We start from the raw sequence: 26,681 nt of genomic DNA on the forward strand, positions 1-26,681 counted from the left end.
CTGAGTTGCCAATGAGTCGTTTATGGTGGGGTTTCCAATATCTTTCTTCTTTTATATTAAAAAAAAAAAAGAATCACTAGAGCATATGATCAGATATTGGAACTTAGTGGATCCTTGGAGAGTGATTTATTTTTCATTTTTTGAGAAGAAAAAGCCTGATACACAAAGGACTCCCTAGGATAAGCTTTCAAGTTTCCATACCATTCTTTTGTTGTTAATATGAGGGGTCGGATTCTTTTGTTCATTTTGTGGAGTGCATCTTAATTTTCACTAAAAAGGGCTTGGTAGATCTAAATTAGTTTTCCATGCAACCTATATGGGAGTGTTCCTTGATTGCTTTTGGTTGATTAGATATTTACTATTTTGCGGAGCATTACATCTCAATTAGTTAGATGGAATTGGAGAATTCAGCATCATTCATATTTTTTGACTGTAACTTTAGCTTATTGGTGGAAGAGCAGTAGTAGATCGTACTTAACTCTCCAATCAAACCTCTATAGAGGCACCTCTACAAATATCTAAGAAAAGGAAGGCACAACTGAGCATCTAGTTGGATGTTGAAATTTTGTTTGGATCGATAGTGTGTTATTTGTCAATTAGTTGGATGGTATCAAAGCCTTCAAATTTACTCATATTTTGTCATTGTGATAGACGTAGTAAAACTATCTATTTTGTTCTATAACTTACTTTTTAGGAGTAAGAGAGTGGTAGATCCAACTCGGTTCATGAAAGCTTTAATGGAGCTTCATGAAAAGGATAGAAAGCAGCATCAAGCCATCAACCAATGAATTGGGGTAATGAAGCTTCCAACTTTACTCATATTTTTCTGCTCTCATAGGTGACCTGGAAGAAGTTCAACTTATCAATGATAACGGCATCAAGAGATGCGTGTTTATATGGCTTCTTCTACCTATTTTTTTTTGGTAGAACAAGGGGGCCAAGGCCCCAGCAACTTCTTCTACCTTTTAAAGCACAAAAAAACAACTAGTTATTTCATATCTAGAGATCTTATTTTTACAATTTGTCCTTGTGTGGTATTGATGGTCCATGAAGAGCATCCATTATGAAGGACAATAAAATTTTGGCCCAAAAAAAAGACAATAAAATGATCCATAACTACAAATTTACCTTGATTTTATCCATTGAATATAGTTCGTATGATCTTCACTCACGTAGGTTGGGTAGCCATTGGCGGTAGACTAATTAAACTGCTAGGCGGCCCTTCAGTGAAAGGGTTAGCAAAGTTTTTTTCATATTTGATAAACTTGAGAGAGCTCATGTCTCTCTCAATAATCTCTTGCAAGTTTTTATCTCAACCTTATAAATCTGGAGGTCCGCATTAAGCGTCTTGCTGTTAAACCTTTGGATTGCAGCTGTGTTATTAAACCTTCCATAGTAAATTATGTACTAACGATCTACTTGGATGATTTTCAAGCGACAATTGCTTCATTTATAGTAAAAAATATCCATTTATTAATATTGTTTCATCACTTCCGATATCCACTTTGCATCATTGTAGCCTTATGGTACCACGGATAACCCAATGAAAGGTAATCTATAATTTATTTTTTCCTTTCAGATATCTCACGGCTCTAATAAGAAATACTACTCCAATAGGTCGACAATATATCTACTAAGTTATCCTATTAAGTAATACATATCAAACCTAGTGTAATCAGCTTGATATCTCAAAAATCCTACTACTTGTAATGACATTGGCATGAGACACTCTCTTTATCACTCCTTTTTTTACGTCTTACACTAGAATCAAATTGTATGCTAAAACTTTATCAAATTGTTCAAGTATTCTTTCAACAAAAACAATAATTGATTATATTGATTTATCATATTATTCAATACTTTTACATCCATGAGATAAATTATTAAACATCCAAGTGTTATTTTTGAGAAGTGGGTCCATTTCACTATCAATGACTTCAAACATTACTCTAAATCCATAAAGGATAGGGTATCTGTGTAGGTTGAGTGACTATCTTCTATGAGGAAGGTTATAAATTCATATTACCAATATTTTTATCAATTTTACCTCTTTTTCTCCTAGGTTTGGGTGAAATTACTTATTATTATCCTATTCTTTCTACTAGAGGGTGTGGAAGTTTTATTCTCAATATGTGTGTTTTCTATTTTATCTTTAACAAAAAAAAGTCATTTTCAAAATAAATTTGGCATATCTAGATTGTATTAGAATCCAAGCCACCGACATTTAATTGAATTATTAAAAATTTCTATGCTACACAATTTTATATCACATAGAGATAAATACATCAAAATGTTTCTTTCTATATGATTAATACCATATAGAGATTAATGCATCCAAGATTTCTTTCTATATCATGAAAATCATATATATGGAAAATTCATGCCGAGATTAAAGCTATACAATAATTTATGCTCTTACAAGAAATTTTTCATCATTGTGATCAAGATCCATCAAATCCCATCATTCACAATAATGCGATGATGTGGTTGCTTCTTCTGTTTTGGTGTTTCTATAAATAAAAGCAGCAGCAGAAAGGGAAATAATTATAACTAATTTCTAAACATTGGCTACTTATATTAAATGTTGTGTTACATTGATTGATATAAGTATTTCACAGGTTTGATGATTGCTTGCTTCTACAGGTGCTCGTTTTAGGTTATTATAGCCAACCCTAACAGCAAATGCTTTTTTACACTCATTTAAACATTCAATTGAATTTTGTGACATTTTGCTATTCAAACTATTGATGTATAAATATAATTAATATTCATTTGTCATTATGATGCAAAACCATAACACATACAATGAAGCAAACATTATGCTTTTGTCAAGACATAAAGCAGAACTAACATTCGTTCACACTAAAATTTCACCCATATGATGCGGGAGGGGCCGAATATAGAATAACAGAGAATCACAGAAACTAATCCCATTTCTCGCCTTATCATTGGCAAAGGCAAATTTGAGATTTTAAAGACCGCTTATTCCAAGAGTAATATATGCAAGGTTGCTGAATTAGAATTATAAAAACATATTATAAATGCCTGAATCAAGTGAAAAAAGATTAACAAGCAGTCAGAAGATTGTGCCTGCTCGTTATATCATAATATTAAGACAATCCTGATTCATTATAACCATATACTTTTAGTCAAGAAGTATCCATGCTGTTACACTTAGCGTTCTCAAGTTTTAATCATTTTTACAAAATCCACAAATATTCAAGGATTTCTTTCAAAACAAAAGTATATTTGTTCTTATGGTGCAAATGTGAGAGACGAAGCTTAATACCGGAGTTAAACAGCAGGCAATAGCTACATGCATACATACATAATACACATACACACGTGTCCGCACCTGCATCCACGCATCAATCCGTCCACGCAGACATCCATCCATGCATACATGCATACATACATGCGTGTGGTAAGACATCCATCAAATCTTGTATGCTGGCGGAAAAAAACAGACTGTAATTTATCTAATATGATACATGAATCATTATATCACAGTGACATTGAGATCACAAATCAATAGAATTACCTCCAATAGAAATATTAGGTCAATCAAACATTAAAGCACAGCTGGTTGGTTTAGCCCTTGTGCATCAGACTTACCAGAGTTTCCACTGGCGAGCTCCAAACATTGACCTACTCTGGCTTTATATGCGTTATCCCATTGCCAAGGATAGCAAAGAGAGCAAAGACAGCAGAGAACCTACTTAAAATTTGATGCTGTCCTAGATCATAGAATTAAAACAGATGCAATCAGCTATGCAAAATCTCAGCTTCATCATATATATATAATGATACCCATAACCATGAATTTTCATGTCTTATGAACCTTTGAAAATTCTTCCTCATGAAACTGAATTTTCCCAGATCCTCCCTCCATTTCCATCATACTCCTTGAGTGAAAAGTCATTGCATGAAAATAAATCACTACAACTGAAAATAATGTGTTACAAATCAAGTAAATTTTCCATTCCTTATTTCAAGTACCATGAGTCTAGTGCTTCAAAGCATGCCGGTCTTTTGAGTATAATGATTTGCTTCAGTCTCAAACAAAACTAAATTAGAGAACCCACAAACGCTGATGGTAATGCATAGACTTGCAAAGCAAGCAGCATAACCTTAGATTTTCATCGACAAAGGCTTCAAAAACCCCTGCCAGAATCCCCATCAAAGTCATTTTGACCTGCAGAGCCACCACCAAAACCACCACCACGGCCGCCATATCCACCACCAAAACCACCACGAAATCCACCAGTGGGTCTATCATTAGCATAGCTTACACGAATGTTCCGTCCATGTAGTTCCTAAAGATAGCAAGATCAACATTAAGCAGCCATCAGTTGGCAAGTGATATATAAGAAATCTTCACATACATATCAGACTAATTTGAGTTGTTCAAAAACAAAATAGAAAAAGGCAGACAAACCTGGCCATCCATGCTAGACATAGCAGCACTGGCAGATTCATCACTATCAAAATTTACAAACCCAAATCCCCTCGACCTTCCAGTATCCCTATCAGTGATAACCCTTGCTGCATCAAATAATAAAGTTAATTCACAATTAAGGGCATGAGCTGTTTGGCACTAACAGTAGGCTGACTACAGGTCCCCACCAATTTCTTACATGCACCATAAGTTACATGGTATATGCTTTGCTTTACCTAATTTACACAAACCAAAAATGATATCTGCATGTAAGCATGCATTATGTATGTGGCATTAATTCTGACTCAAGAATTTCCATCTATTAACAAGATTATAATCATCCAAGAATTGCTATACTTGTATCAACAAGTTGGCTGATTATAGGTACCCACCAATTCTTACATGCACCATAAATTACATGGCATATGTTGCCTTGCTTGCCTAACTTATACAAACCAAAAATTATTTATGTATGTGAATGTATGTACGTACATATGCATGTAGCATAAATTTTGACTCATGGAAATCACCATTTTGTTTTACACTCAGGGTGTTCCATCCATTAACAAGATTATAATCATCCACGTATTGCTAACTTGTGATCTTGTGTTTATACTAGGTCTTTACTTCCAAAGTGCAGCTCTAAATTATTCACTAACCTTCAGTCACATTTCCAAAGCAGTTAAACGCCTCCTTAAGCGTTTGGTCGTCGGTACCAAAGGAAAGACCTGAAAGTGACATAAAAAACAACTAAAATGTACATTTTACACAAAAAAGGTGATGCATACATGAAATAGTTCAAAACTTCTAATATAGTATGGAAGCCATTCATACCGCCAACAAAAAGCTTTGAGGATGACATATAGCGGGTTGAATTAAGCAAATGCATCATAGGAACTGATCTGCTTGATACACCATTCTTCAGAACCCCTTGCCTAACCAGATTACCAAGTTTGTTGCAGAATGCCATCTCCCCTCCAAGATGTTTGGATCTGTTCAAAACTCACGTGAGTAACCTTAAATAATCTTGTCTGATTAATACCAATGAAATGATTGGAAATGCATATCAGAAAAAAAAAGGTATTTCATTTGCTTCATCTTGTTGCTACAAAAAGGAGAAAGTAAAACAAAGTGTGCATAACAAAATCCCAAGTAGAATAATTGCACCAAGAGCTCAAGAGCCATGATAGATATTCTACTTAGTTATATGTAACTTTGTGTCTGTCTGCTTTCACTCTTTTTCCATAAAAAAAAAAAAAAGTGTGTTTGCTTTTGAGGGGTCGCGAGGCGCTGGAAAACCTGCATCCTATTAGTAGGAGTGCTACCCAACCAGTCATTGGATCACAAGATCAAACCAGCTCCAGTAACTAAAATTGATTCCATCCATGTAAAAGTGTTGTAAATTAATCCTCATTGTCCTTCTAAACCATCCAAAGCTCCTTAAGACATCCTTCCTATAACCTTCAGGGTTTTAAAAGTGAAACCCTTAAGGATTTTGGCAAAGAAAAAGTGCAGATGATCTCAAAATTATAACTATATAGACAACCAAAATTGCCAATTGCCACTCTTACATAAACATGACAAAGCCTTATAACACTCGAAAACTCAACACCTGAGGCATTTAACTTAGAATAGCAAACAGTAATTATAAACTATATAGACAACCAAAATTGTCAATTGCCACTCTTACATAAACATGACAAAGCCTTATAACACTCGAAAACTCAACACCTGAGCATTTAACTTAGAATAGCAAACAGTAATCTCGTGATAAAAAGCCAGCTCAGTGTACAGTATCACGAGGTAAAGAAATCAAGATACAACGTGAAATCGCTTTAACTTCTGCACTCAAAGATTGAGTTCAATTCCAATCTAAGATTATTGGGAAATAAAGACCATACATGGAAAATAGTTACAATCTAAGTTTCTCATAGTTCATACTAACATAACTACTAGTGCAACATAACTGAAACTACAACTTTTTATCCTTCAGGATTTAAATAGTAAAGATATGAAAATCCAGCATCCATCTTGTTAATCCATGACAATAGCTGAGTTGTTGCTCAGCTTTGATTTACAACCATAACAGTGAAAGTTATGCTTTCTGTGGATGCAGGAAAAATAATTGACCTGTTTTCCTTGAACATTGATGAAGGATACAGAGTAGCAAGACAGAGAAAAACAAACAAACATTTGATAATTAGATACACAAGGGAATAACCAAATTTCACTATCTCCAGTTAAAAAAAATAAGATAATAAAAATATCCCAAATGTCTTAAATCTGATAGTAACATGACTGATTAGAGAATCCAATCTAACCATTTGTTCTTTTGAGCTTCACAGATAGCTTCCCTCAAAGATCCACCACATTAAATAATTAATCAGCCTGAGCCAACCCAGGGGCCGTGGTCCAAGCCCCATTGTGCTTAGTTTAAGCCCCATTCTTCCTAAACCTGTTCTCATTTCAGACCAGGTCAAGCCAACTATGGTCCAAGCATAAGCAAGCCAAAAGCCCAGTATTGTGGGTGTGTTCCTTCAAACATACATACACAAGCATGTAATTAAATGCATATATAATAGATAGACATGGCTTTCTCTAAATAACCCATATTTATTCATAAAAAAATAGGAAGCATGGATTCTTCAAAACACATGCCGTGTCCACATCGGGATACTGATACTTGTCAGATACTCCAATACTCAAGAAACCTATTTTACAAAATTAGAAACATACACTCAGATATGTCACAATATACTTCCAATACACGAAAGCTTGTCTTCAAATTCAGCATCGTTGCAACAAACCTTGTTATATTACCAGCCAATCTCAGATCTTTTACAGTAAATGCATTTTCCCCATGTAAATCTGAATCAATGATGCCGACGTAGCAGATCCTTTTGGTTAACTTTTGATACAGCTTAGTTAACAATTGCGTGGCATCCATTGCTTTTTGAACATTGCACTATAATCATCCTCGACATTCAAAACTATAAATCCCAAAATGACATATTGTAGTCCTCTAATAATTAATATTGCACATCAGCTTCACAGTCACAGATTTATATTAGCAGCTTGTCTTCTAAAATCTGCTTGATATTGCAAGACCATGATACCTACAGATTAACCAGCAGAGCTTGGAACCTCCCTTTTTCTTCTGGAGTTAAACATAGGAATGGGGCTTCAGCTTATTCCTTGTCATATAAATTCACTCACGGACAACATTTTGATTCATCACTTTGTAGAAATTCATTCTCAATTCTTAACTAATATTTATGCTTACATCAAAAATTTTACCATCATTCCTCTTAAAACCTGGTTGTTCTTATAACCTACAAAGTAACCTCATGTGTTAAAATGCACTATCCCATTTGTTGTTGACACAGACCATTACCATGAATCAATGAACTTCAGCAAAAAGAAGAAACGCAGATCCTATATTTAACACTATTGTAAAGCCAGCCAAAGCAACAGCTCCAGAAACTCATAAACAAGAAGCAGTTGAATTTTCAATGCACAAGGTTCATCTGTATGCATAAAACAGCATAGAACAATTTAGCTTCGGCTAAGAGACACAGCATACAGCACCAAAACCTCCAAGAAGTACACTTACCTTAAGTTAATGAAACCAGTAGTAGAAAGTAGAAAGCATTTTTACCCATACCAGCTTTCAAGCTTATAGTTACAAAAAGATCAAAACCACAAAAAAAAACAGCAAGCCATATAAATCAAAAAAAATAGCCGGTAGCCTCTCTCTCAAAGATCAAAATACTACTCAAAGATCAGTAAGCCATAAGAGTCAAAGAAACAGGTGGTAGTCACACCATTAGTGTGCTCTTAATATAAAAGAAATAAGTGTGTTCATGTTATAACTTCTATAATCCTTTATACTCTTAAAGCACGTAATACATCGAAACAATGGAAGATATCAAATCAAACCCCTCTTTTTCTACATCTACGAGTCAATTGCTCGAGGCTAATCTTTAAGCAAAAGCATTAAAACATAAACGGAGATGGACCAAAAATTTGGTCAGAAAAACAGCAGAGTAATATGAAACTCATAGATAGAAAAGAAATCGATTTGATCTTTGATTACCGGAGATACAGAGCAAGAAAAGAACGGGAATTTCCTCAAGAACTGAGGATCTTACCTTCAGAAAAGTCGCTCGGGGAACGAAAGGGAGGGAGATGGGAGGAGGGATAGGGGGTTTTAGAAGAAGAGGGGGGCGGCGAGTTAGGGTTTAACCTCTCGGTGACGCAGCGATAAAATATCTTGCGCCTTTATATAGCATCGGCTATGGTGGGTCAGGCTCTCGCCTTTCGTGAATCGTCACTCCTCTCCTTTACATTATCTCATGATCAAAGAGAAGGACAGGTGATGGACGGCAGTGATTGGTCCCATCGGTGGAAGGAATGATGCCCGCAATGGTTGTGACCAAGGCTTCATATAGGCCATGGCCGGTTAGAGAAATAAAGAATTCAAGCAAAACAACTTTTACATGTACATAAATTAAATCAAATAAAATTTTAAGAATATGGTTTGCATGAAGTAACCTCGTTATCTATCGATAACTATATCATAGGGCCATACTTCAAATCATAGAAAAATCAAGTTGCAACAGAAAAATAATGAGCATCAAATATATTCTCACTCCAATACTTTTTTCGGATAGCCCATGCCATAGTTAATAATAGATAATCACTCATTTTAGCCTATGTAGCAACCAAAAAGCTTTAATAAAGCTAATTTCGTTTTACCTTGAAGAGATAAGTGATAATATATATATATATATATATATATATATATATATATATATATATATATATATATATATATATATATATATATATATATATATATATATATTATAGGCTTGTTAACTTGCCGAGCTAAGCCTGAGCCTGCGAGGCTCGGGCTCGGTACCGAGCTCTGTATTGGGCTCGAGCTCGGGCTTGTTTGGCAAAGCAAATGCTCGGCCTTGAGCTTATAAAGCTTGTTTCAATTACGAGCTCAAGCCCGAGCTTGAGCTCGGGCACCTCTCCTCCTTAAGGGCCAAACCGAAGATAGGTCCATCAGGCGGCAGGGGCCACCGGACCCTCTTGGAGTATGCTGGGAAGGGAGGGGTTGACGTGGGCGACGACCTCGCCATCCTCCTTGCCCACATCCAGCGTGCCTGCAAGCGGATCGCCGCCGTGGTCGCTTCTCCCTTCAATTCCGAGCTTGGCCGGCAAGGCAGCGGCGGCGATGGAGATGAGTCATCATCTCCTCCCTAAGGGCCAAACTAGAGATCGGTCCATTAGGGCGGCGGGGGCCACCGGACCCTCTTGGAGTACGCTGGGAAGGAGGGGCTAATGTGGGCGACGACCTCGCCGTCCTCCTTGCCCACATCCATCACGCCTGCAAGTGGATCGCCGGCATGGTCACTTCTCCCTTCGATTCCGCGCTCGGCCGGCAGGGCAGCGGTGGCGGTGGAAATGGGTCATCGTCTCCTCCCTAAGGGCCAAACCGGAGATCGGTCCGTCGGGCGGTGGGGACCACCGAACCCTCTTGGAGTACGCCGAGAAGGGAGGGGCTGACATGGGCGACGACCTCACCATCCTCCTTGCCCACATCCAGCACACTTGCAAGCGGATCGCCGCCGTGGTCGTTTCTCCCTTCAATTCCGAACTTGGCCAGCAAGGCAGCAGCGGCGGTGGAGATGCTGTGGGCAGCCCCGCAGCAAGTTGGGGGAGGAGGATGGTTGGAGAGGAGGGGTCGGAGAGAAGGGCCTTGGCCTTGGGTTGGAATCGTTGGATGCAGGTTTCCAAGTGATCTCGACCGTCGGATCCCGAACTCCTTCGGTCGTATTAAGTCACGAGCTTCATTTGGGCTCGTAAGCTGTTCGGGCTCGAATTTTAACGGGCCTCATTTTGGGCTCAAGCTCGTTTGACTAACAAGCCGAGCTCGAGCCCGAGCAGCTTAGCCTATTAACAGACCTAATATTATATGCTTTAAGAATATAATGATAATTGATGAGCCTAATGTATGTTGTTGACCTATTTTTCTATTAGTTTAAGCTTTTGGATCAATTATTTAATTGATATGGTAACTGTTCTTACATTACCATGATTCTTATTTGACTTGTCTCTATCTTGATTCAATTATCCTTCTATGTTTGTGGTTTGGGACTCACATTAGGGGGGGGGGGGGGGGTTTAAGCCCGATACATATTATTGAGTCATTCCTTATTAGCTTAAGCTTTTGGAGTCAATTAATTAGTTAACAATGTTAAATTTATTATTCATAAAAATACTTAAGATGTATTTGTGTACTAGCCATTGCTCTAATAGTAATATTATCCCTTTTATATAGGGTTTTGATATGCACAAGCATAAGGTACAATGGATCTCTAACTCTGTTTGGATGCCTATAAATACAATATAAGCACATAGGAACAGATGGCCTGATGAGTGATGACACCTTCAACTATCCAAAACTAAAAAATTGGAAATAGTGGAAAGGATGAAAACAATATAGTGAATAAAATAGTAGTGGGAAGAAGAGAAGGCAGTGAAAGAAAAGCCTAGTATAAGAGCTTCATACTCTGTGGAGAAACTCAAAAGTGTGTCCCTATACAAACACTGGATTTTGGACAAACCCACCAATGCTCTAATCAAAGTTGGAAGCTTGTAGTTTAAGGTTGGTTATTATGGCCACCAGCAGCTAGCTAAGACAGACAACCTAATGAAGAACCTCCAGTAGTTTTGATACCCATTAAAGCCTAAGATTACTCAAGAATATATAAAATTAGATGTTGGAACTTTGGTCCAATAAGCACATGCATGCGGCCATTGGACAAGAAAATCACAAGTAGTCTAGGTTCTACTAGTTGATAAAATAACAAATACAAAACTATTTGCATCTATACTTCCACTATAGGACTGAAAAAAATGAACTAGTTAGTAATATTACTTCTTTAATGGTTGGATTTTTTGGGCTTGTCTAATGCTCTATCAAATGGCAAATAACAATAGAGACGATCTCTAAATTCCAAGAAATACGAAAATGATATGCATCACTTCAAAATAATTGGGGAAAAGTTTGTTTGCTAACTAGAATTTATATATGCAACCCTTTTTCAAGGCCTCTTGAGCATCTGAATGATTGGATTTAGAGCGCACAAAGTTTTTATCAGATTTGAATCACCTACAAATTTGTTGATGTTTTTCTTATGATCTCTCTTTCTTTACCCTTGTATGAAGCATAACCCCGTGCTTTTGTGTTTGGAATTCAGGAGTAATCAAATGGCATTAAGCGATAGAAAGGGCATCATAAAAATTCCAAGCAACAAACATCAGAAAGCGATCCAATGAACTGGGTATTGTATACCGTACATTTATGATATACGGTATAGGATATAGGGTATAGGATAATACAGTGTACGGTATACGGTATACGCTATAAAATTTAGGATATATGGTATAGGATATATGGTACATAGTATAGGATATACGGTATACAATATAGGATTTACGGTATACGGTATAGGGTGTACAACATAAGGTATATAGTATACGGTATAGGATATATGGTATACAATATAACGTACACGGTACATAGTATAGGACATATAGTATAGGATATATGGTATAGGATATACAGTATAGAGTATGCGATATAGGGCATACGATATAGGGTATGTGGTATAGGGAACAGGGTATAGGATATGCGGTATAGGGTATACGGTATGCGATATAGGATATACAGTATACAATATATGGTATATGATATACGACATACGGTATAGGATATATGGCATACGGTACAAGGTATATGGTATACACATAGGGTATACGGGATATGGTATACAACATGGGGTATATGGTATAGGCTATAGGATTTAGAGTGTACGGTGTAGGGTATACAGTATATGGTATAGGGTATGCATATACGATATAGGGTATACAATATAGAGTATACGATATAGGGTATATAGTATATGGTATATAGTTTAGGGTATACGGTATACGACATATGGTATATAGTATAGGATACATAGTATAGGGTATATGATATAGGGTATACGGTTTATGGCATAGAGTATACGGTATACGGTATAGAATTTTATGTTGAACGAGGATTTCACTATATTCTATCAAACACATACTTGAATTTCTAAAAAAAACCATGTTTAAATTTTCTTATTAATACAAAGGTATTATCATTATTCTAAACATAGTATTAATTATAAAACACTAACTTTTTTTTTCTTGGCTTAGTATCGATTGATCCTGATAACTAAAGGCTTGTAGGCCATTCTTGTCTCTCCATGATCACAGTTTTAACATAAAATAAAAGAAGAAAAAGAAGGGAAAAAAAAAAGTCACCCTTCCCATTCTAGCAGGAATTACCGGCTTCGCCGCCTCCAGAAACACATTACGTTAAAAAAACTATATCTTGGAACGAATGACACCGTATTATATTAAAATAATTCTTTAACCATGGCCTTCTATAAATAACCCTCCCACAACTGATCCTCACCCTTCTCCTCCCCCTGGGGTTTTTGATCACAGCGAGAGGGAAGAAAAGCGGCCGCGGCTTCCCTTCCGTCCGCTCCTGCGCATAACCTACGAAGAATAACAAGTCCTACCTCGGAGTAGAAGTTGATTTCTATCGAGATTATTACAGAGAGTTCGAGAAATAGAGGAAAGCTTCGATTTCTTTTTCGCCCTTTTCCTGCCCTCGCCCCTTGTTTGCCCTCAAATCTTTCTTCCAAAGCTTTTACTTTTGCTAGAATTCGAAGCTTTGGATCTTCTCCTCGAAATCTCGATCTTATCCGTCCCATTCTTCCTTCCCCTTTTCCCCTATCCGCCCCGTCCCGGGGAACCCCAAAAAGTCCCCTTTTCCCAATCTTTTTACGATTAGGGTTCCTCTCCTTTGTCCCGGTCGCCCTCGGCGTCGGGTTCCTTGGGGTTCGGCCTTTTGGATTGGAAAGCTTCGACTTTGGGATCGGCGGACCAGTCTATTGGGGCTTCTGGAGTGTTCTGCAGATCGGATTATGGATTCTGGTCCTTTGGATCTTTGTTCTTGCCGCGGTTTCAGTTCTGCTTGTCGGGTCTCTCTTTCCTGTTGAAAAAAGAAGGCTCTTTTATTATCTCTAGTTTTTGCTCCCGAAACTTGGAACTCTTCATGGTTTAGGACATGGAAGTGGACTGCACTTTAAAGATTATCTCGGTGCTGTTCCAATTTCGGTATAGTTGCTTCAAGCGATTGTCTTCCTGCATGTGTATTGGTGTCTTGGTTGGCTGGTGATACTATTCTTGCAAACGGGATCTTGGAATTTGCTAGGGGTGGTGCCATGACGACCGCTTAGGTTTTTTGACACTCCCCTTGGATTCGGAATGTGTGGTTTAAAGACAGTAGGAGGTCATTTTGCTTTACTGGTTTAGTAAGTTTGTTTATAGTTTGATTTCTCTCCATTTGGAGGTTCCTTGGGCTGTCATTTGTCTCTTTGTGGTGACGGGTTGTGATGAGGGCAATGGCGAGGTTTTGAAGCTGGAAATGAGTTTGGGGACATGGTGCATGGACAGGAGCATGGCCAGCGGTCGGTTCCCTTACTGGAACAGCTGCACTGGAAACTAAGTCTTGTAGCTGATTCAGGGTCCCCGTGCAATGTCTCGCTGCTTCCCGTTTCCACCACCAGGATATGAAAAGAAGCCAAGGAGTGACAACGTAGATTTACTAGCCAAGGTGCATCTTCTATGCGCTTGCTTTGAATTCCACTAAATGCCCCATTTTATTAGCGTCATCCAATTGACTGTTCGCTTGATTGTCTATCCCGTAAATCTTTGCCTTCATGAATTTCGACTGTATGTTTAGGAAGTCAGTATTTGATGCGGGCAAGATCTTATGTTTATATTTGTTGATCTTAATCTTTATGACTTTATTGGTTCTGATTTAAAGAGGTTCATGATTATAAGATTTGCCCTATACATAGAAAGATACTACAAATATGAGCATGGATAGCGTGATATTCCAGCCAAAACTATACAGATAAACTTATTGCAAGAACTGATATCCATCAAACTTGCTTGTTATTGTTGCTGAGTGTATTCATGCAGTTTCTGTTGTGAGATTTTGGTGTACAGACAACATGACGTAACATGTGTCTTAAGGAATTCTTGAGGATTGATACAGTATGCAATTGAAATTTTGCTTATCCATATGATTATCAGGACGGGAACATATTTTCTGATATGTCAAAGAAATTTCTATTATCAGTGAAATGACAGAGTGAAGAATTTACTAAGCTGGTTTACTAGTCCTTGTTTTATATAGAAATCTGCTGACTCTCATTTGCAACCCGTATATGTGATGAATTATTCTGGTATGGAACTGCATCTTTCAGTTTTGTGGAAAACAGGGATGATCATCTAGACTTTTATTGTACTAACTAAACAATTGACATATGAATATTATCATTGCAATGAAGATCTAATGAATTTTATTTTGAGTCTGCTTCTTATGTTGAAATGATTTTTTAGTTGGATGAAAATGTGTAACAACATAGTCATTGCATTAACCATGGATACATAGGGCTCGTTTGGTTCGCGGGAAGCATTTTTTTCATAGGAATATGACTCCTGAAAAGCGGATTTCTAAGAAGAGGATGCCTGAAAAAGTACTTTTGGCATGTTTGGTTGCGCATGAAAAAGTGACAGATTTTCAGAGTGCTTATGTTTGGTTGACCGTCCACTTTCCTAGAAAAGTTATGTGTAATTCCTATTACACCCTTAATAAAAATTAGGTATTTAATGCTTTGGATCAAATAAGGATAGCTGAAGGGACTTTTTGGAAAAAAATAAAAATGTTTCGATTCTTGGCTCATGGAAAAGTAACTTTTTTATGTTTCTCATGGGAAAGACTTTTTCATGAAACGTCGGAATCATATTTTCACGAAACGTCGGAATCATATTTTCACGGGAACAACTTTTCTGTCTCTCTCCTTTAAAAACTCCAACCAAACAAGAGGCATCTCTTTACTTTTCCATTGACCATACTTTTCCTCCTCCTTTTTCCGCGAACTAAACGAGCTCATAGTAACAAACACCGCTTTCGGAATCTGACTCCAGTTTCTGCTATGAAGTCTTGTGCCACTTCTTTGCTACAAGCTGATAATGAATCATCATTGTTATTTTGCAGTATCAATTTCCTTTCAATTTGATGGATGGTGTCCTTGAACTATTTGTGGCTTGCATATCATGGTATTGTTCAAGTCCCTTTGACTAGATCCTTGTTTTCATTCCCTTTTTTTTCCTTTGGAAATCAGTATAATGTAATAGAAGCCTTCTTCTTCTTGATTTTGAACATTCACTGATACAACTCCCTCACAAGAGCATGGGCTTAGGATTGTGTTTTGCTTGTGCATTCTCCAACTCCCTCTTTATTTTTACAAACAGAAGTTCTGCATCTGTGATTTTAGAGATGCACATTGGAGTTCTTTCTTTTCACAAAAATGGGACTGTGTTTCATTTGCCTCTTCATTTCATTTGTTCCTTAGGAATGAACACAGCTTCCTGTATTGTAAGTTCTAATCTTCCCCCTTAATCTAGAGTCTTCCAAGATTATGAGAATTTTGGACAACTTAAATTGTGATCATATTGTAGCCCCCCTGCATGCCAACTAACTTTATAGCTTTCATTGGTCTCTCTTTTGCCTAAATTTGCCTCTGCCAGGAATTTGACCATTTTCTAAGGCATTAGCATATTGTTGACAGCTGGTTGTAGGATCTACTCAATTCTTCCGTGGAGTCTCCTCAACTTAAATTCCAACTATATAGCTGACCATGTTTGATAAGAAAAAGGTTGTTTGATTGGTGTGGGTGACTATGATTATCCTGTGTGTATGGTCTCTAAAAATGTTTAGGGTAATTAGTTGTCCAAGCGTTCATCAGTTTGAACGAAAAAAAGGCAACTAACAAGTGGATCCTACACCCATGCTAGTTTAAATTAAACTTTGTATTGAAAATTTTGTTAGATAGAGAATTATGAATGAATGAGAGTGGGCAAATCATTTGTAACATAGGATAAGTATAGTTCGAGGCATTTGCTTTTGGCAAGAAATGAACTTGTTTATTTATTTGCCATTTGATGTCAAAATGGGGTGGCTTTGGTGCAACGGTGAGGTTGCTCTATCGTGATTTATGTGTCACGGGTTTGAAACACAGAAATAGCCTCTCCGCATGCAGAGGTATGGTTGCGTACATTTGACCCTCACCAGACCTTGTAGTGGCGAGAGCTTCGTGCACTGGGCTGCCCTTTGTGTCAAAACATGCCGGGTTCCGAGTTTTTTTTTTTTTTTAAAATAATTATAATCTCTAACACTCAATGACCCAAGCTGATGCTTAGGAATCCAAAGTGGTGATCCCATAATTGTGTTCTGATGCTCAATTTTATAAAGCTGTGACAGAAGAGATGGCATTCTACATCAACACTTATATTAAACTAAATATTGATGAATGCATGTTTAAGTAAAAAGTCTATCCTCAAAGGTCCATGAATCTCTTGAATATAATGTTCTGTTGGATTCCTTCAACCATTTTTGATACTTGATATACTTTTGGTCCTTAATTCTATATTCTCAACTCTTTAAAGTTACGTTCTGCTTATCATTAATGGATCTTGGAATTTTATCAGCTTCTTCCATTTCAATTTTTCATTTTTTGGGTGTTATTTTGTGGTATTATTTCTCTTCTAGAATAAAACAGGAAACACAATAACTGTAACTATGACATCCAAACCCTAATCTTTTATCTAAGAACATGTATGTTCTATTTTTTATCTCTTTGGCGCAAACTTTAGCCTATAACCTCATTTAGGCTTTACACGACCCTTGTTACTCTCAAGGAAAATTTTATGTCAAGTTTTATTATGTTATGAAATCGTAGTCTCTCTTCAGTGTATTCATTTTCCTGCCTGATCTTCTTGCTGTTTTTTGGTAAATTGATCTCTATATTACCAAGGGTTATGATGGATTTATCCCCATTTTAATTTATTCCTATCCTTTTCTTTAGTTTTTGTTATGTCTGCATTTTTCTATGATTAAGCTGGGATGAATCGCCATATATTCTTACTCTACAATTTATTTTGTTATACAATCTCGTATCTTATGAGACACAATTCTTGACATTTTATCTTTCTATTGGACACTTGTTGCCCTCAAAAGTCACTTCTTCTAAGATTTAATATGTGACGAACTCCTACATGTCGATTTAGCTTTACTTTACCATGCTGATTCTTATCATTAATCAATCTATGTATGTTGAGAATTAAGATGGATATTTATTGACATTTTAATTTAATTCTATCCTTTTTTGTGAATTGACCTTTTCTATTAATTAAGCTGGGATAAATATGGTACATTTTTACAAGTTTTTCGAACTTACTTAAAAAATGCTTCAATCAGCAAATAGGCAATAGAGCTAACTGTACTTTTTATGTTCTGAATCATTGTATCTTCATATTTCATAAAATCGTTTGCGTTTCTACTTGATCTTCACGACCTTTTGTTTGGTAAATTTATGTTAGATCATTTACAAATAACATATACAAATGGCAAATTTCAAATTCAATAAATGCACAATCACTTCCTAATAGAACAAGTTTATATTTTTTAATAGCCTAAAGCCAAATCCTGATATAGGTCTTCTTTATTAAGAAACATGCTAAATTCACTATAATCAATATAACATCCCGATATAGGTCTTCTTGATTTTTGTTAATATTTGTTTGCTATGCACTGCAAAGTCACCATTCATAACGGCTCTTTGTTATTTGCTTTCTTAAAGTTGATGTACATCAATCTTATATTTCTCCATCCCCCTCTTCTCCAATTCTTTTATTTATGCAGGAAAACATTCTTGTGATCTTCTATCTTGTTACATAACCATACTAAGGATGCAATTATGTGCATCCCTTTGTTTCTTAGAAATTAACGTCAAAATACATTTCCTTGAGTCATTCAAAGAAATGTTGTTTCCAAGACCTGATTAAATATGCTAGTTAATTAAATTATTCATCTTTCGGAGACTTTCAGACTTGTGTTTCGTTGAGTCTAAAGCCCTGCCGATACATCATCTCCTTTCTTGCTAGGGATGTATGATTTATTGTTGGGAAATGTATTTTGTTTGGTTGAAATTAACATGTTCTAGTGAAGCAGGGTGCCGACCTCCCTCTTCCTCTACATTTTTGAAGATTTCTTGTGTAACTTGTGAGGACCTATGTGGGTGTGTGTTTTAGTCCCACATTGGCTATGCATTAAATAGATCTTGGATACTTATATAGAGCTACGTAGTCCAAGTAATACTTTTTGGATAGCCTTTGTGGGTGAGGTTCTGGGTTGTTATAAATAATATCGGAGTGGACCCAGTCCATAGCCCATATAGACTAAGGTACATTGTAGCACAGACCATTATCGTAGTGTTTGTGAGTGGATTTATGATATTTATAATTGGATTTGAATGGATTTGGACTCTCAACCTGGTGAGGACGCTAGAGCTTAAAGAAAAGGAGTATGCGAGGACCCATGCTGGTGTGTGTTTAATCCCAAATCGACTAGGCATTGGGTAGATCTTTGGTACTTATATAGGGTTAAGGAACCTAAATAATACTTTTCAGCTAGCTTTTTTAGGTGAGGTTCTGGATTGTTGCATAACTTCATGATGATATCAATCAATCCAAAGATTCCGAATTTCCTAATGTGGATTCCGTAAAACATGGAGCCTAGAAGGAATCCTTATTTTAAGTATCTTTGGAAATATCTTTAATGCAGTAAAACATTATTCAACTCTCCGGAAATACATTCATCATCGTTATTTAAAATTTTTAGTAACTATTAAAACAAGAATCCCTCATCCTTTACAAGCCATGTATCTAATATTATAATATTCATTTGTATTGGTTTTATACCACATAGTTCTCCCATCTATCTTGCATAGTTATGCCGGTATCCTTTATAGGTCAAGGTTTTAATTTTCAACAGAAATCTATTAGTTTCTCGACATTGTTCCATTTCAGCTAATAGCGAACCAAATTGACCCATAGTTTTTTTGGTGGTTTTAGTCAATTTCAGCCAAAATTGACCAGTTTCGGTCCAGTTTTGGCAGTTTTCAAAACTGGCCATGAATATTATATTTTTAAGTTTTATCTTGATTTTGCTATCATTTTTTGTCATTTTTTTGTTTTTTAAGTATGTCGGCTATATTTCTAGCAAAAAAAAAATGTCAGCTATATAGTTCTAATTTTATATGGATTTTTTTTCTTAAGTTAAAAGTGGGATGCATAATAAAGATAATTCTTTTTGGACAAGGCCTCTAATGGCCCTTATCATTGTACTCTACCAGATTTTGCATTGTTTGGTTGTTCTGTCCTTTTTTTTTTCCTTTAAGATAAGTGGTCGCTGATTAGGTTTCTTCTCCTATAATTGTATCAGTAAATATTAGTCCATGTATATCTTAATCTTAGAATTTTGAACAACATCACTTACTTTTCCCTCTTCTGAGGAGTAATGAACTATTTTAGTTTTTATCGCCTTAATCTGCTGTCACATCATATTTTGATGCAAAAAATTTTAGTTTCTACAATCTATTTTATTAAAAACTGAAAAAAATTGAATCCATTCTTCTTTTTGTCCCATCCCTTCTCTTCTTGCTCTGCCATTTCCATTTATAACCACTAGTCTGTGATGCATGCTCAGATTTGTATTGTCACCTTGTTCTTGTCCGCAGTTGGAATCCTGTTATGACAAGTTCATTTGCTATCTAAAATCATCGGGTATTCATCTTTATCTTTGAAATATCCATTCGATAATTGCATAGCTCCTATGCTCCAGTAAAACCTAAATATGCAGTCCTCTGTCATTTTCTTCTTTTAAAATCCTTGTGAAGGCTTTATCCAAAACCCTGATACATGTTCGTTGAAAGCCCTCTTATACCTGTCTCAAATTGCAAGTGCTTAAAGAAAACGATCAACAGATTTCTGATTCTAGTTGAGATCTTTTATCTTCTTGGTGTCTTATCTCTAGAAATAGTTGATATTGAATTTTCTTTTTTAAAAATTATCGTATTAATGTTGCATCTATATTTTCTCTTTATCCTAATTTATAACACTTCCTTTACTTGGTATATTCACTCAAGGCTGTGTTCATGCATATATCGGTATCATGTTTTTCCTAGCACAAACTATGCGGAGGTTGTTTCATAATTCCATCTCTTAAATGTTTCTAACTTATGCATTTTTAATCTGGTAATAAATCTCATACTACTTTCATCCAAGTTGCTTTTGGTCGGACTTTTATGAACCTTAAACTTGTATTCGAAATAAAAATTGGCTAGGGCTATCTGTAGTTTATGCCACATGTTCTTATAAAGTCAGATGGTTTTCCCCTATTTTATCTTCTTTGGTGTGACTCTCACTCGAGACTTTCCTCTAATGCTCTCATTTGCAATGCTACCTTTCATAATTCTACTCCATGTCCAAGTTGGCATCCTTATCTTTGCTATACTGATCTTATGCTGTGGCTCCATGTTTCTTATTGATACAATAATGCTTGTTTTCTAACTATATGATGTAGTTTAGATTACATCTTAATGATATTCAACCATCAGTCATTTACCCTTGGATAGGTAGCTAATGCAATTTTTCAAGGAAGATCTTTGCCGCTACCTTATGATTTTGTTCTTTAATTCTTTCCTTTATCTCATAAAAGTTCAGTTTATAGTTGAAGTTTTGGTTCATCAAGCTTTTAAACATCAAAATTCTACAACTTGCTTAATCCATATAATTGATTCATATAATTGACTACAACATTCCCATGTTCATCAATAAACAACATCTTCTGCAAACAACCTACAGTAAGGGATCTTTCCTTAATTATTTGATTGCTAGTGAGCTCTGGTAGAGGTGTGTTAAAACTGGAACTTCTATACATGAGTTGTTCATAAACTTGTCTTGTTCTTCCATATTTGTCTTTGACAGTCTAAAAATTTCTATTTTTTTCTCATTCTTGCAGGTAAACAATCACAAAAGATAAGCGCATATACACATAGCAAAGAGATTTCATCCATGATTGACTTTTATAGCATGAAGCTAAATTGGTTTCTTGAGTTCCTATTTACTTATTTTAATATCTGTACCAATATAAAATTCATAAGTCCCAGGGCCCTGCAGTCTGTTTTGCTTCCATGGTCGACTCTCCCTTACTTTCACAGCATAACTCATAAGTTTGATCAAACAACTTGTGCAAATATGTGATTCTTTGTTATTCTTCCAAGACCTGGTACCACCATACAGACATAAATATATAAATGTGTTTTTTATGAAATTAGCATATTGCTATCTATGTATACATTCAAAGATGTGTTCACTGCGTTGTTGGTGCTTTGATAAACTCTCTTTTAGGTGAAGACTTCTTGGTATTTTGTAGAAACCTTTTCTATTTATTTATTTTTAATAGTGATAATGATTAACAATAATTTTTTTCCGAGGGGGAGGACAGGGGGACAAAAGCGTCCAGGTCCCTGAAAAACAAATTTAAAGCTATCCTGTATATAATAAAATGGCCCATAGCATTAGCTAGCACCTGATCCAACAACTGAGATGGTAATTGCAAGTCTAGGTTCGCCAATTGGTTAAGGTATTCCCTACCCCAACCGGCCACTCTGCTGGCTTGTTACCTTCTTGGAAGACATCATAGGCTTTTATGCCGAGTCTGGACATCGGTAGACTTTATTATTCAAGGGAAGACTAATATATGACTTAGGATTGTCAATCCAAGAAATAACCATGCCCTTGTCTCCCTCAATCCAAATCTGATTGTCTTTGAGAATGTGAATGGCATAATGTATATACTTGCATGCTTCATGGAGGTTCTGTTCTAAGTCAAGCAAGATGCAAAACATAATTTTTTGTCAATGTAAAAGAACTTTCTTCTTGTTGGCATAGAAATCTTGTGTAATCACTATATTATGTTGATATACTCTTATCATGTCGTTGCTAATAATATTTCAAAATGAACAAGCACCTGTAATATTTTGATTGCCTGTTGACTTTCTTTGCTTTGTTCTCATTTTTCCACTCTGTAATTTTATACTTTTCTTTCAACGTTTCCTTAGTCAATATAAAATATATATAAAAAAATCAACTGTTGTGCCATGCTGACCATGTCCTGAGACTCATAATAATAGAATTGAGTCTGTGCTGGTTAGAACGTACTAGCATGGAGCCATGGCCAATTTTGATGGGCATAGACCAATGAAGATGACGTATGAGTATGTACTGCTGAACATGCACACACTTGCTAACACAAAATGTGGCTTTATGGCATGGACTAAGGTCACATGATACTTCAATCATGCTTCATTGTGAATGGTAGTTATTGATTGAACAAAACTCCTTTTCTTAACATAGTTCTCCTTCTCTGCTGATGTGTTCTCACTAATTTGATCATCGAGACTTCCATCATCCTGGTAGTGCTACTCCATCAAATTAAGGAGAAGGTGAGATTTGAGTTCTTGTTTAGGAAGGGAGATGAGAGTCCTCTACTTTGCCTCTTAATCATCTCATACAACAAAGTACAATAGAAAGCTCTGCATTCATTCATTCTTCTTTCAATATATTGTTCTAAAAAGGAGTGTTTTTATTTTGTTTCCTTAGGTGGATTCTTTGCATATTGTCTGTTGCATATTCCTCTTTGAGTAAGTCATGTGTAGTATCTTCTCTGACCCATTTTTGGGCACACTGTCCTGTCGTTGGTTCATGTAGTCCTTGAAATATTATACATCTTGTAATCTTTATATTTGAAATATTAGAGGGACATTGACAGTGGTATTTTTATGCTGTGGCCTTGTGGTTTTAATCTTCTAAACATGTTTATCCTTCAACGTGTTGCCATAATATCGAGTGATTGAATTTTTTGAGAGGTGATTTACTTTTGGCTGTGGTCAAATTTGTAGCTAACCTAGACTGAAAAACAATTTTCAGGAGAAGAACAAAGAGAAAAAGCATAAAAAAGAGAAGAGGGACAAAGAAAATAGAGAAGGTAAAGAGAAAAAGGACAAAGACAGAAGTAAAGATAAACACAGAGAAAAGAAAGATCGAAAAGAAAAGCACAAAGACAAGAAAAAGGATAAAGATAAGGACAAAAGCAGGCTATCAGAGAATAGAGGAACTGAAGAACAGACCGAGGGTCACCATGCAGACAGATTTGGGGAATGCAACCCGAAGGCTGAGGAAGGCGAGAATTTTAAATTTACAGGGGAGTTGGCCAGGAGGATCAAGGATGAAGAAAAGGGGGCTGCAAGCAGAATGGTTGAAAACTTCACCAGTTCAATTCAAAGAACCAACGAAAAATCGAATACTGTCACTGTGGTGGAGAAGAAAAGAGTTGCAGGTAATGAAATGGTTTCAAATCCTGTTGGTACAATGCAGAGGAGAAATGATGGGATGGGCCATCCACAGAATAACTTTCCTAGTCCACTTCAGAGAAGAATTGAGGGTATTGGCTCCAGAACTGCAATGCAGAAGGAAAGAAGTGCGAGTAATGAAGTGGTTGCAAACAGCATTAGTTCAGGGCAAAGAGGAAACACTGGGATGGTCCGACCAGCAGAAAATTCTGCAAATTCTATTCAAAGAAGATATGAGGGCCCATGCATTGCAACTGCATCAGAGAAGGAAAGAGGCACAAGTAACAAAATCTTCTCAAAATCCAGTGTTACAGTGCAAAGGCCACATGATGGGATGGGCCGATCAGCAGATAGTCTCTCTGGTTTATCTGGTTCCATTCAAAGAAAAATTGATGGCGTGGGCCTTGCAACTGCAATGGAGAAGGAAGGAAGAAAAGGTAATGAAATCATTCCTAACCACATTATTGCAGAGCAAAGAAGAAATGATGGGATTGGAAAATCAGTGGCAAAGGATGCAGATAAAAAGATTGAAGGGAAGGAGAAGATCAAAGAGAGGGGAGTATATGATGAAAAGGGAGAAAAACACAAGGACCAGAATCGGGATGAGAAGAACAAAGGAAAGGATCAAGATAGACACCATGAGAAGGAAAAGAAGAAGGAAAAAATAAGAGAGAAAGGTGAGCACAAACATAAAGAACAACAGAAACGAAGAGACAGTGGAAAAAAGAGTCAGATAGATAGTCTAAATATGAAGCCCTTAGCCCCTCAAAAAGACAATGACAAGAGATCTGGCACTGATGTTAATACCAAGAAGAGGAAAGACTTTGAGATGAATGGTTTTTTGCATGGTGAGTTTGATTTACTAGTTTCTCTTATAATTTTCCTGTAGGACACCATTTGGAATTTTGTAAACTTCCTATTGTTTTTGTTCAGTTTTACATCACTGTATTTGCCATGTGCCCACAGAGATTGATGTGCGGCCTAACAAGTTTTCAAGAGCAGTACCTTCCTCCCACCTCCCTATGGAGAATGGCAGAACAGTGGGGTTATCTCCTGTTGCTACATCATGTTCTTCCATTAATCCCGGAGTCATAAATAACGCCATGGCAGAAAGAGTCCTAGAAATTAAGGATCAGAAGATAAATGATATTGTAGAAGCCAAGACACCTTCAGCTGACTGGAGTCTAGTTCCTATTGGAACTAGTGAGAAGGCCAAAGCTTTCTTGAAACCTCCTCACCCTGATGCCAAGTATCTAAGCCAGATATATTCTGTTCCCAAAATGGAAGAATGGCCTGAGTCTGATGATCAAGAGTGGCTTTTCAGCAGTAATCATGTCCGGCCAAAGCATAAGATGAAGTTTGAGGTTGATGAAACACCCCAGGTGTGGGCCCAAGCATTACGGATCGAGTCAGCGGATGCTATTGCTTTGCCATATGTCATTCCTTTCTGATACCACATATCATATTTATGCCCGAATGCTGATCCCTGGATTCGCATTGAAGGTATGGCAGCATGGCAGAATAGATGCCTGTTTTTCTTGCTGCCTTTTTACTCTAATCCTGTTTTACCAGGTATGAGCTTGGACTTCTTGCAGTTACCAGCATATGCTAGTGACATTGTCCTGGATTCTTCAGGTGAAACTGTCACCACTCATTGCATGCTCCCCATCAAATGGACTTGGATATATCAACATTTCATTGTCCATACCAATTACAAGAGCCCTTTCAGGTAGAAACTTCATGTGATGCAATATCTGAAATCCATACCAATGAACCGAGATGGTGATAGACCCTATAAGTTTTCATTTATCTCAAGAATCTGAGTTCTTATTTGGAGGAGGGAGTGGTCTTGCTGCAGAACCACACAATTTTGATTTGTATCATGTAAATCTTTTCATAGTTAGAAATGTAAAATAGAGGGGCAAAAAAGATATAAGAAAATGAAAGAGGCTATCGTCATTCATTCATTCTTTGTTATTTGGTGGTCTGCTGACTTTATTTGCCTTGCGGGGAAGGTTGGGTTATTTAGTAGCTTACGGGAGGCATTTACTTGTGTTAGCTGAAGCATTCATTCATCAGTGCAGGTGATCATTCATGAAGTTATGCTTTCTAAAGGTTCCCTATGCAGAGCCCCAAAAGACATCTGATGGAGATGGGTAGGCACATCACTTTCGCTAAGAAACGATTTTACATTTTGGCCATCTTGTCATCATCTTATAATTCTCTCCAAGTGTTGTGTGGATGCCATGGGAGTTATTTGTTAAATCTTTCAGAGTTTGTTCTATTGAGGGTAATTTGGTATGGAATAATTTCCATATCAAAATACCATATTTGGTATGAAAAAAAAGGGATGGATGATAAAATAACTGATCTATTGTACGGAGAGAAGATAAAATAAATATCATTAGGGAGATAGTATTTTTTTCTCATGCTAGGTCTTTGAGTGGAGATAATTTGAAATTGTCATTGCTTGATGAAAATGCTCTTATTTATATTATATTAATATTATATTATTATATTTTATAATTAGTATATTAATTATGTTAATATATTTTATTATATTAATATATTATGCCAATATTTATCATATAACTATTAATATTAATGTATATTTATTGTATATGAATTATAATAAATTTTAATATATATAATATTCATTATTAAATTTTCTTTACTTTATTTATATTAATGTAATAGATATCTAAAATATATAACTATATATTCATATAAATTATTTATATTAATTATTTATTTTTTATGCTAAATATATTAATCATTACTATATATTAATTACACATGTTATT

At 36.2% G+C, this 26,681-nt stretch overlaps 2 protein-coding genes across 5 annotated transcripts; one reads left to right on the forward strand and one right to left on the reverse strand.

Annotated features, from left to right (window-relative positions):
- Nucleotides 1–3,823: 3,823 nt before the first annotated feature.
- Nucleotides 3,824–8,741, reverse strand: LOC103710613 (glycine-rich RNA-binding protein 4, mitochondrial-like). Its single transcript, XM_039128373.1, has 5 exons — nucleotides 8,590–8,741; nucleotides 5,273–5,430; nucleotides 5,098–5,166; nucleotides 4,439–4,545; nucleotides 3,824–4,316 (listed from the first exon to the last, which is right to left on the reverse strand). The coding sequence occupies exons 2-5, from the start codon at nucleotides 5,406–5,408 to the stop codon at nucleotides 4,155–4,157; spliced, it is 474 nt and encodes a 157-aa protein (XP_038984301.1). The 5' UTR covers nucleotides 5,409–5,430; nucleotides 8,590–8,741; the 3' UTR covers nucleotides 3,824–4,154.
- Nucleotides 8,742–12,954: 4,213 nt separating this feature from the next.
- On the forward strand, nucleotides 12,955–26,139 carry LOC103710612 (DEAD-box ATP-dependent RNA helicase 42). Of its 4 annotated transcripts, none has more exons than XR_604653.4 (4): nucleotides 12,955–14,168; nucleotides 23,456–24,725; nucleotides 24,844–25,380; nucleotides 25,450–26,139. XR_604653.4 is itself a non-coding variant. In XM_008796427.4 (3 exons), the coding sequence occupies exons 1-3, from the start codon at nucleotides 14,091–14,093 to the stop codon at nucleotides 25,326–25,328; spliced, it is 1,833 nt and encodes a 610-aa protein (XP_008794649.2). In that variant the 5' UTR covers nucleotides 12,955–14,090; the 3' UTR covers nucleotides 25,329–26,139. The 4 variants fall into 4 exon arrangements, 1 of the variants encoding a protein (XP_008794649.2); XR_604654.4 differs by having other exon boundaries at nucleotides 25,473–26,139; XR_604655.4 differs by having other exon boundaries at nucleotides 25,513–26,139.
- The last annotated feature ends 542 nt before the right edge of the window (nucleotides 26,140–26,681 follow it).

This window comes from Phoenix dactylifera, chromosome 7, assembly GCF_009389715.1.
Source record: "Phoenix dactylifera cultivar Barhee BC4 chromosome 7, palm_55x_up_171113_PBpolish2nd_filt_p, whole genome shotgun sequence".
NCBI lineage: Eukaryota > Viridiplantae > Streptophyta > Magnoliopsida > Arecales > Arecaceae > Phoenix > Phoenix dactylifera.